The sequence below is a fragment of the Psammomys obesus genome, unplaced genomic scaffold (assembly GCF_907164565.1).
Source record: "Psammomys obesus unplaced genomic scaffold, mPsaObe1.curated_primary_1811, whole genome shotgun sequence".
In the NCBI taxonomy this organism is placed as follows: domain Eukaryota; kingdom Metazoa; phylum Chordata; class Mammalia; order Rodentia; family Muridae; genus Psammomys; species Psammomys obesus.
Window position 1 is genome coordinate 9,468,516 of NW_026596244.1, and position 12,210 is coordinate 9,480,725.

A 12,210-nucleotide genomic window follows, 5' to 3' on the forward strand; every position below is an offset into this window, starting at 1 on the left:
ACACACACACACACACACACACACACACACACACACACACACACACATCTGTCAGCAACCAAGAACCTTTGTTTCCTCTGTTCTTATTGTATTTTTCTTCTATCTCAAATTTATATATATGTCCTTCTTCAAAATTCCAAAATAGCAATGAGAACTCCTCACTTTGTTCTGATGTGATGATCAGTTCAGCCTCATTTCACATAATGAATGTTTGGTTTCTGTTAAATTATTTTTTCATCCAAATTTGAAAGTTTTCTGCATTATATTTAGTAAGCAGTTAATTAAACCATATTGGTGATTCATTTATTACTATGATCATACCGCTGTTATTCCTTTTAATATTTTTGTGGACCATTTTCCTATTCATATCTATGTATAGACAACACTCATACTGGGTCAATTATACTATTCACATAATCTATTGATGGCTAATAGCAGATTTTTTATAATTGCCTATGTGAGTGAAATGGGCCATATTTCTGAATGCTAAATATTGCCACTTCAGAAAATTCGATACAGGGTTTAGGTTATATTTTGCTATAAATTTGGGAGATTACCATTTTCAATGTTCTATAATTACTTATGAAAAATTGGAATTACACATTTGTTTAATAGTTTAATAGAAGTCTTATAAAACCCCATTTCATTTCACCTTTTCTATTACTAAATATTTACCAATTTTTAAATTTCTTTAAGAGTTGTTATTTACTTTAACTGTTTTTTAAATTAAATTTTATTTTATTAATTACACTTTATTCACTTTGTATCCCCCCCCATAAGCCCCTTCCTCCTCCCCTCCCAGTTCCACCCTCCCTCCTCCTTCTTCACACATGCTCCTCCCCAAATCCACTGATAGGGAGGTCCTCCTCTCCTTCCTTCTGATCTTAGTCTATCAGATCACATCAGGAGTGGCTTCATTGTCATCTTCTGTGGCCTGGTAAGACTGCTCCCCACTCAGGGGGAGGTGATCAAAGAGCAGGCCAATCAGATTATGTCAGAGGCAGTCCCTCTTCCCATTACTGTGGAACCCACTTGGACACTGAGCTGCCATGGGCTACATCTGTGCAGGGGTTCTAGATTATCTCCATGCATGGTACTTGGTTGGAGTATGAGGCTCTGGGAAGACCCTTGTGTTCAAATTTTCTGGTTCTGTTGCTCTCCTTGTGGGGTTCCTGTCCTCTCCAGACACACACGGTATATACTCACTCCTATAGACATATAACATAAGATAAACCTACTAAAATCTGTACATCTAAAGAAACTAATCAAGAGAGAGGACCCTGACTAAAATGCTCAATCCCCATCCCGAAAGGCAAAGAGGATGGACATCAGAAGAAGAAGAAAACAGGAAACAACCTAGAAACCTGCCACAGAGGGCCTCTGAAAGGCTCTGCCCTGCAGACTATCAAAGCAGACACTGAGATTTATGGCCAACTGTTGGGCAGAGTACTTTAACTGGTTTTTTACCAAGTTGATAATTCATATTTTAGCCATCTATTTCATACAATTTTCCAAATATATTTAGTAAAAAATGCATAAACTATAAAATTTATGTATATTCTTAACTGTAAGTATATCTTCTACCTGATTAATGGCTATGGGGTTTTTTGTCATTTCTTTTTTTTATTTCATTATTCTCTCTGCCAGTTTTTATTTTTAATTAATAATATTAATTTTGTGTTTTGTTATACCTCTTAGCAAGTTCTGTTTTTAGTAGTTGCTGCTATTTTTGTTGCACTTAATTATTTTTAGCTTTGAAAGTTGAGTTGGTGGCCAATACAGTTGCATTATTTTTATTTAGTGATAAGATTACTTTAAAATCTTACCCTCATCCCATGGCAACTTGAGCCACTTCTCATAGGGTGAGCTCTCCTGTTCCCACAAGAATCTCCCCATTATTGTTGTTAGTCCTGAAAAGTGTGTGTTTGGCTTCCATAGTCTCAACTGTTTTGAAATTCTCTACAAAGAATTTAGAGTTACCAAGTAAATTATAACAAATACATGAATTAGCAAGATACATGTTCAGTTTCATTCGTTATAGTCTGTGTTTTCCAGCCCTTAAACATGCCTTCATGGCCAGTTTTTGTCCAGAAACCTACAATTTCTCTGTAGTTAGGAATCCAAATAAAATAAATTTAATTTTAGAGATATATTTTAAATATGGTGAATAGTAGGTCTTAGATTCTACGACCTGGGAGCCTGGGCTTTGGCCTCTAAAACTGAAGCTGTAACTTTACAATTAGTTACTTTGTAAACTTAGCCAAATTTCTTAGGTTCTCTATATTTAGTAACCCAAAAACTGGGCATAATCAGAACTTTCCACTTTGGCTTGCTAAGAGATCTATTGAGTTAATATTCAGAAGCACCTAAAAAAGTACCTAACACATTGTAATCACCTAATAAATATGATAATTATTTTCAAGTATTTTCAGTATTAATTAGAGTCTAGAGGAACATCTCGTTTGATGGGAGTCTAAAGATTCTGCTTGTGTGTGGGTAACAAGAGTGTAAGCCGATAAGCTCTGTACAGTAATTGTCATCTTATTCTCTTTAGCACCTATCCCAGCCTGCTCCTGATCTAGTCGGCACTTGCAGAGCCGCGCTTTCTATAACCCACATTCACTTGGCATCCTTTCTCGCCGCTGTCAGGCTTGATAATTCACGGGGCAGGTTTAATTGACAAGGTTTTAGTCGGTATGAACTAGAGACAGCCTGTTCTGCAGGGTTGGTTTGTTTTTGTTGAAAGAAGCCGGGTGTCTGACAATTGTGTTTACCAGTGAATTTATTTCTCTGGTGTGGTCCTTACATTCCTAGGAGTAAGAAAACATCCCCCATATCCTCACAGCTCCTACGTTCCCACAGGAGAACCAAAACTGTCTACAACACTAGACTTGTCTATTAAACTTAAAAGAACATAAATCCTCCCGGGTCCCGGGAGTATGCTAAGAGAGCGAGCGAACAGTGCCGGCCACTTTGCAGTGTCTGCTGCATCATGCTGCCCTGAGAATGTCATGTTTGATTGGCTCATAAAATGGGCTTAGTAAATCCTTTAAATAGTGGTGTGGGCAATTGTTCACATTGAAAATTAATACATGGGAGAGTGCATTGCAAGGATTACTGTGTCTCCAGAATGTGCACCTGAGCATACAGACATGACTTGCTTTAGTTATTTCCCACTCCCATTCACTATGACCCACACTTATGTTTTTTTTTCCTGATTTGTTTCTCTCTTCCATCATGATGGTTTGGTCTGAGAGTAACATCAGTGAGATGGCTTCTTCTGTAAATCCCCTATTCTGTTGAAGGCATCTGGTCAGGGAACACAAAGCAACAAACTTAACTGGATTTAAATGCATTAAACTTTACCAAAGCTCAGTAGGCATACTCTATACAGTGAAATAAAACATTGAACCATATGTCAATGGTATTTTTCTGCCCTTGGCAATCTGATAAGATCTGAACAGTGAAATAGGCTGGCACACTCTAGGTACAACCACGCACTGCCTGTTCTATTTTGTTCTGTCTTGTGTTTTTTCATTATTATTATTTTTTAATTTTGTTGTATTGGGAGATTGAACTCAGGACCTTGGGCAAGGTAGGCAAGTGCTACGGGAATGAGGAATGTCCTCATCTGTAACCTGTTCACACTGATCTCCAGTGCAAGTTTTTAAACAAAGCTAGTTTGATAGCCGTATCATTTCCCAAGTGTATATGTTGTTAAGACAAAAATGGGGGTCTTAATAAAAATTTATTTTATCAATATTAAGTTTCCTAGATGTCTCGCTTGGTATTAAACAGGACTGTGAAAGTTAGAATAATTGGATGAATTTCATAATAATATTATTGTATAATAATAGCTCTGGGAATAAAAACTTAAAGTGCCTAATTTACTATAAAGCAACCAGTAGTTTATATTAAATTTTTCTGTTTTATAGACTGAGTATACGCTTCCACAAACTGTAAAACTGTAGCTTCTTCAAAAACTGAAGAACAGAGCTTGTACTGTGCCTAAGCAGGGATGGTGTGCTGCCACAGTCTGGCCATGGATCCAGAACTTGCTTTCAATCTGACACCATGTTCATTAGAAAGTCTTCATGAAATCATAATGAACTCGATACCCTTCTGATTTTCATGTAGTGGGTTTGTATCACCATGCAATTTCAGCAAGGCCAGAATTAAGACCTTTTTGTTATTTGATTTTGCTGTGCTAGCATCAGCCTCACACTTCCCTCACATTTGCTGGGCAAGTACTCAACCCAAGACATATTCCATTCATTACAGGGTCTTAATGTTTATAACCGCAATATTTCCTTGTGCTTTAGGAAACACTTTTAAAACATCGTAAAGGAAATTGCCAATTTCCAATTATCAAGTAAGCATAGATAGTATTTATTTTTGAACATAAGTGAAAATTAGACTTAATAAAAGTAGCTACGAGGAGTTGATTACTTGTTTTTCTTATAACATATCCTGCCTAACAGTTTAATAGTTATTTTTAAAATGCTCAGAAGAAATTATTTAACACAATGTATCTTTCCCAGTTTACTAGTTGAAAATGGCATTGCGATTGTCAAATCCGGTAAGTGACTTGGCTCATCTTTGAACTTCTTTGAGGTTTTCCCTGCTTCTGCTTCTGCTTCTGGTGAAAATTCTTCCTTCCCACCTGCCCCCCAACTTTTGTGCCACCACACAAGACGGTGTCCCAGCGTCTCTGTTTCCTTGAAGGTTGCTTTTAACAGGACCTTTTCTCCATGCTTACACTTAAAATGTTGATTCCTCGAATTTCTCAGCTAGGTGGTGACCCTTATCTGTTACTGTTCAGTGGCTGTTCTGTACATGCTACAGGGATGACAATCCCAGATGCATCACTGTGTCAATTAGTGCAAATAAATGAGATCTGAATCTTTAAAATACATGGAGAGCTGGCCCATAATTCTAAGACTCTTTAAAAACAACATGTGACATCTATGGTTACTTCCATATAACACTAACTTCAGACATTTTGAGGTTCCAGAGCACAAGCCCCTATTCACTTCACGTGGCCCTATCAAGCCTTGACTGTGTGCTTGGCCTACAAGTGGGAAGGCAAAGACAGTCAAATGAGCAAGAACACTTCCTGTCCTGTAACTGGTACTTTTCTAGAGCCCTTATCACATCAGAAGAACAACAACCCACATTAACATATCTTAAAATTTAAAATTAATCCAGAAACTCATACTTTAGAAAGCATCACCCTTTTAATATATTGAATTAAATATTTTAAAGAATAGAGCATATTAAGGCTGTGCCCACCTCTGCTCATGATATTGTCTGACAAGTAAAACTCTGACAGCCGAGTCTGAAATACCAAGCTCTGAGTGCCTACACCTACTTTTCCCAGGTTGGTCCGCATCATTTTCTTTGTCACCTTCTATTCACGGCCACCCATGCCTGGCCCCTTCCCTCTTACATTACCTCTTCTATGTGCTTCTTGCTAGAGTGCATTTCCATTTCCCTCCTTCTCACTCCAGGTCAGGCAATCAACACCACTCACAGCCCAGATATTAAGTCTTTTGTAAAGCGATCCTAATCTAGCTGTGTAAAATTGCCCTTGCTCCTCGGGCATTCCGCAGTGCACTTTTGTTAGAAGTCTTACCATCTGATTTATGAATTCTGAGCCCAAGGAAGTGATAGGTCCTCTTTGTATCCTGACATACATAGACACCTATGCAATGTGTCCTGGAAAACCAGCTGGACTGGTTTACTTCCACAAACAGAACAGAGCTTCCCCAAGTAGGAACTTTGTTTCCTGTGCAGACAGTTTTGAAATGAAAATGACAAAACCAACTCTTTTTACAGTGATATATAAAATTTTATGTAGGTCTGTTCTCCTCAGCTGTCTACTCTTGCCACCTCAGCATGGGCCCCAGTACCCATCCCTCTGAACTCCTGTAACGAGTAATGGCTGGTTTGCGCCTATATTCTCAAAGCTGTATGTCATATGATTTCATAGGACATGACGTGAATACTGTTTTCTTTTTGTTGCTTTTAAACTCTCCAGTATATCTTAGAACACCGTGCATGGAGGTAGGCATGGGGCTGCCTAGAGCTGGAGCAAGCCTTATTGAGTGGGAACTCTTTGCCAGGAATCCTTCAACACTGAGTATATATTGTCATTGTAAAGTATCTTAGTTTCTCAGTTTATGTGAGAAAAATGAAGCTGAATAATGTTACATTTCTTAGGGGACAGTTTCATAACTATAGTTGATCTGTATATTGTTTTTTATTAACTTTTTTTAAAAATCTGGTAACATAAAATGTTGGCTTTTATTTTATCTAGCATAGATATGTATATATGTATTTTAAAATCTATCAATAGTTATTCAAACATGTAAGAATTCTCTCTCATTAAAAGTTTTGTGATTTTTTTTAGTTTTTTGAAATTCAATCCTGAGAAGCTACCGTTTGTATACGTACAGTCCCTTAAAATAATTTAAAAATAGTGTGTGTGTGTGTGTTAGATAAATCTGAGGTGTATTCCCAGGTAATAGAGCACTGGCTCAGCACGTTAGACACAGTGCCAACGCAGGAAAAAAAAGAGAAAGCTGGAATACTAGCACAATGATGTATGAGGAAATAATGCATACTGGTAACCTCAATGCATGTTATCAATGACCCTCAAATAAAACTGCGTAGCTGGAGCTTGCTTCCACTGGGTAAGGATTACCAGCATATACTATGCTTTCCTAAATTAATAACTGTTGGGAAAGTTTTACACAAAATACGTCTTTTCTGAACTAGGAAAACTGGAAAATGATGGTAGGCATTAAAGTAGGAACTTGAATAATTCATAGATTAAAAGTCATATAATTTTGCCATATGCAAAATATTTAAGTTTTAAATGTCTGACAAATCTCAAGCTTGTTTATAGCACCTCTGAAGGCTTTGAGAAAGGTCTCACATTTTTCCAATTGGGTCTTCATTTCTAATTCTCTTTAACTTTTGCATTGAATGATGATGGCTCCATTCAGCCATTTTGGGGATGACACCCTGATCTGCGCCATAGATGCATTGCACACGTAAACTTTCCGTTGCCCAGATAAGCAATGATGTCAGTCTCTGCCCCCTTTGCCTCCTCACAGGTATGATTTTGTAGAAGTTGAGGAGCCCAGTGATGGAAGTGTTTTAGGACGCTGGTGTGGTTCTGGGACTGTGCCAGGAAAGCAGACTTCTAAAGGAAATCATATCAGGATAAGATTTGTATCCGATGAGTATTTTCCATCTGAGCCTGGATTCTGCATTCACTACAGTATTGTCATGCCAGTAAGTATAACTTTGAGATTCTCCTTATTTCGCTGAGTCTGCTATTAAAAACAAAGAAAAAAACAAACCTTGAAATCCTCTTTTAAAGATGAGAGACAGAACACCAAATATCAGAAACCATTCTCTAGTTTGGATTATTTTTACCACGAAGGCCTCATAACAACTGTCACAGTCAATTTAAGCATTTTCTCTGTAGATTATTAGAAATACCAAGTACCTTATCAATGTGGTAAAATGCAGTATGTATTTTTTTTAGTTATAAAAAGACAGCAGACGGGGAGATGGCTCAGGATAGAGTGCTTACCCTGAGCAAATAAGGATCTGATTTTGATCCCCAGAACCCACTTAAAAGCCAAGCATGACAGCTTGTGATTCAGGCCTGGGAAGGCAGAGAAGGCTTGTGCCTGGTGCTCTCTGGCCAGCAGGTCTAGTCAGGTGGTGAACTGCCCCGTGAGAGACCCTGCCTTAAAAGCCTGAGCAGACAGATCCCCAGGCACACTCGAAGCTTATGTCTGGCCTCCGGGTTCTCATGTACACCTATCCTCATACTCACAAATTCACCACAAAAACAAAGAAGACAGCATATTCCTCCTCAGGTCTGGCCAACTGACCAACAGCTCAGCATTGGTGGAAAATGACGTAGGTTTTTCTCTTGAGAAGAATAGAAAAAAAAAAAAATCGGTGTCATTTCTCACTCTTTTATCCTGTAAGAATCATCAGAGAAGTTGGATTTTGTAATCCTTTTTGAACTGATTCTAGTGTGAGCCATAGTAATGAAACACAATTATGTCTTTCCAGCACTCTTTGTAACTATTGGCTATATGATAAATTATGTATCTTACTAGTGATACTTTCAGTATAAATATATACATTTACAAAGTTTTTTAATGCCCTGTTGTTTAGTTTCAATTTTATGTGTAGGTTTGAGGATGGCTATAATGAAGAACTGAAAAGTCAACATTATTTGCAGTCAGCATTATTTTACCTAGACTGTGTATGCATTACTATTAAAACCAATGCTTTTATATGCTGTTTTATTTTTTTACTTTTTATATAGTACCATTTCTTTATTGTCCAAAATTTATTTTTATATTTGTTGTTTGAATAAGCTTAACAGTACCTAATTTTGTCTCGTATTATTAAGCAATATAATTTAAAGTATTGACTGTTCGTTTTTTTACTACAATGTACCTTATTGATTAACTGTAGAGAATTTAAGTATTGGTTGATAAGACAGCTGAAAAGGAACAGCAGAATGCAAGCTGACCTTGAAAAAGACTGTTCACGTTAGCATGTGATTGATGTTAAATTAGATATCCTAAAATGTTCCAGATTTGTACTGTGAATCTTGTTTAGCCTTTTTTACAGATTATCAAAAGACATTCAAATGATATTCCATTCTTTTTGTTTTTTATTTATTTTATGTATTTGAATGTTCTATCTGCATGTATGCCTGCATACCAGAAGAGGGCATCAGATCCCAGTATAGATGGTTGTGAGCCACCATGTGGTTGTCAGGAATTGAGCTCAGGACCTCTGGAAGAGGAAACAGTGCCCTCAACCACTGAAACATCTCTCTAGCCCTGATATTCCATTTCTAAAGTTGTTCCTACCTTAGATTTTGTAGTATTTTTCCTTTGTTACTTTTCAAAAAGTCTTCTTAATTTAATAATCCTTTTAAACTTTAAAGTTGAGTCTATTTAACAGTTTGATACAACCTAAGGGCAGAGTAATTGTGTCATTTTATGTACTGACACGCTTGTACCTCCTACTGCTCAGCTGTGCTCAGGTGAGTGGCCACGGTAGGGCGTCCTGGTTGAGAGACGCTATAGGTACTGAAAATGGAACATGAAAGCTGCATGCATAGCTCATTGGACTCAATGCCATTTAAACATGCATTGAATATAGTTAATATGATGGGAACAGTGACAGAAACTTATCCTAGTCCTAGGTTGAAGTGTGTTCAAGTCACTTATAAATTCCAAGTTATGAGTCAAAGTGAGAAAACAGGTCATTCATAATCTCAGGAGTGGTGGGACTTTCAGCAGAGTGGTATGGCTCTGTAACCAGCACAGGGCTGATGATGGTCATACATATCTATAGACACACAGTGCAAGTGCCAGCAGGTCCTGCTGAATAAGTTCTGGTAACCAGAGTTATGCCAACTAAAGATTCAGCTATTTATTGAGTGTTCATATTGTGGTTATAATTACTCTGATCATCTTTAGGGAAGCAGCAGGCTGTGGGATGCAAGAAGCAAGGGACATGAATATAGGAATGTAGGGTCCTGCATTCCTAAGAAGTGTGGTTTTCTAACATTGGTAATGTTAGAAAGTTGCTTTTGTTCCAATTTCGCAAACTTTGGCTCATGTGTGTTTGCATTCACTTTTGTGGTTGACCTGCCACATCTTGCCCCACCCACCCTTCCAGCTTCAGGTACCCCTCACTCCTTACTTATAAATACATCCACTCCACTCTCAGTAACTGTCCACAGAGCAGTGGGATTTGATGAATGAAAATGTGACAAGCAGTGATGCTTTTAAGCCTGGCAGAATGTTTTGAATTATCACTGGATGTTGCAAAATGTCTCCTCCCTCCCCTTCCCCACACATGCATTAACACTGACCAAGCCACAACCCATCAGTCATAGCTGTGAATCAGATAAAGGAAAGCCTAAAGGAAGAAAGTGTGCTTCTTGGAGAGGGGACTTAAAGGATCTTGTGGTATTTGCTCAGGGGCAATTGCTTCTACGTACCACCCCCTCCCTCGACACACACATATTTCTTTCTTTCTGTCATGGATGAACTTTCTTATTGGCATCCTCACTTCCCTACAGGCAAGGATCAAACCGACTGCAGACTCACAGCTGCAAAGCAGGACCTAGAGCGCTGCTAACCGCAATGGCTTTTTAGCTTTGTAATAACACAAATGCATGCCTTGGTAGACAAACAGCTTCCTGAACTAAGGTTTGCTGCACAGGCCTTGCTCAACACCGTTTCTGCTGCAGCTGGTCATTCAGATTTTCTAGAAATTCAGCCATTTTCCCCCAGACTTGTCTAAGACCTGGTGGAGTATCCTCACATCTTCAAAGCTGTGTTACCTTTGTTGCAGCTGAAATGCAGGGAAGACACATGAGAGGTCCAGGGTAATAGGAATGATGTTACCCTGAAGCTCCAGATGCTCATGTGTTAGTCTCTGGTGCTTGGGAAACAACTGGACTGTGATGTAATTTGTTGTCTCCTTACCGAGTTCTGGTAAGGAGAAGGCCGAGTGGGGCCATTAGTGAAGCATCCACTATAGTCAGTGAGCATAGTATACACTTTCCATTTTAAATCAGTTAGTTATAAAGGGATTGTATATCAGCTTTATCTGCTTTTGATTATCGATTTAGTGAATATTTATATCTATTTGACACAGAGGGAATGCGTTTTAAAACGTAAATTATAGAAAAAATATACTTTAAACTGAGTTATATTTTATAAGTACAGACTTCATTGTAGTTTTGTTAGTGAGATAGAATGGGCATCAAATTCTGCTCTTCCATAAACTCTCTGTGGTTCTGATTGTCATGTCATTGTAGAAATTTTTCTCACAAGCATTTTTTTTTTTGTCACACATGCTCATATGTAATGGTGTTCAGTTGTAAAATGATTTATTCAAACAGCCAAGCAAGGGGTGCTGGATTAATACAAATAAATCAGTGTTGAGAGAATGTTTCATATCTCATAAAATAGTTTTCTTCATATTGTTGAAATGTTGAAATAATTTTTTGGGTACACCAATAGCTTGGAATAAGACAATTTAAATGTGTCTCTCCATCTTGCTATGTTAAAGTGGTGTCATTAGCTAGGCTTAGTTATAAAACTACCACTGGAAGACTTGACATAATTCTATAATGAGATACAGCTTAAAAAATAAGACATAGGCTTCAATATTTAACTTTTTAATGCTATTTCATATAATTATTTACAAAAATATAATTCCCTTGTCATGCCTCATTGACAAATAATGAATGATAAATCTGTATAAATTTGATAATATGTGATATATTAAGTTTTATAATTGTTTGCAAGAAGTTAATAATGTCTTTGATATTTTTTCTCCTTTATGATGAGTCAAGAGAAAGATGGCGCAGGGATGAGAGCTCATAACCATATTCTGGTAGATTAGTAGTGAGAGATTGTTTAGGAAAAAATGAAAACAGTGAGACCTTGTTTCCCTTTGAAGGCCACACACAGTGAGAGCCCAGAACATACTTCATATCTCTTAGAAGGAAAATTTCTTGTTTAATGTTGGGATAATTTGTATTAGGTTATATATGCCCTACTCTGTGGAGTAGCATAAACACCATTATTTAAAATACAAAGTGGCAGACAAAGACAAAACAGAACAACTTTTCATCTGCTATCCAATTATCTGATTAAAATTTTACTTCTCATTTTTCTTGGGAAACGGTTTCACAAAACAAATCTGAGTTTTTAAGCAAAAATGTGCAAATTCAGGTCTGAACCTTTTCACGGCTTTTTTCTTTTCTTAATATGTAAAACAATTTTTGAGTATAATGCTACGTATAAAATGTTATTTTCAATGTTTGTGAAATGTGAGGGCTTCAATTTTCTCCCTCTGGTAGGCAGGAGTGTTTTGAGTAATTATCACACTAAAACTAAACTTTCTTAAATAATTTTCTTGTTCATCATTTTTAACGGTTTTGAGGTTATTAAGAAATAATAAGATAATACTTGTAGCAATTTCTTTACTCTCTTTTCTCCTCTGATGGGTGTTGTCTAGATTAAGAGAACTTAGCGGTGCAGTTGTCTCCCATGTGTTTTAACCATTTTATTTATTGCTGGAGCATGTGGATCACACACACACACACACACACACACACACACACACACACACACACAC

General features: G+C 37.3%; 1 protein-coding gene across 1 annotated transcript in view; it reads left to right on the forward strand.

Annotated features, from left to right (window-relative positions):
* The window catches only part of Pdgfc (platelet derived growth factor C), a 160,019-nt gene that overhangs the window by 121,842 nt on the left and 25,967 nt on the right, over positions 1-12,210 (forward strand). Inside the window, exon 3 of the mRNA XM_055596690.1 lies at positions 7,122-7,302. Coding sequence (XP_055452665.1) covers positions 7,122-7,302 — 181 coding nt within the window. The remainder of the gene's footprint in view (positions 1-7,121; positions 7,303-12,210) is intronic.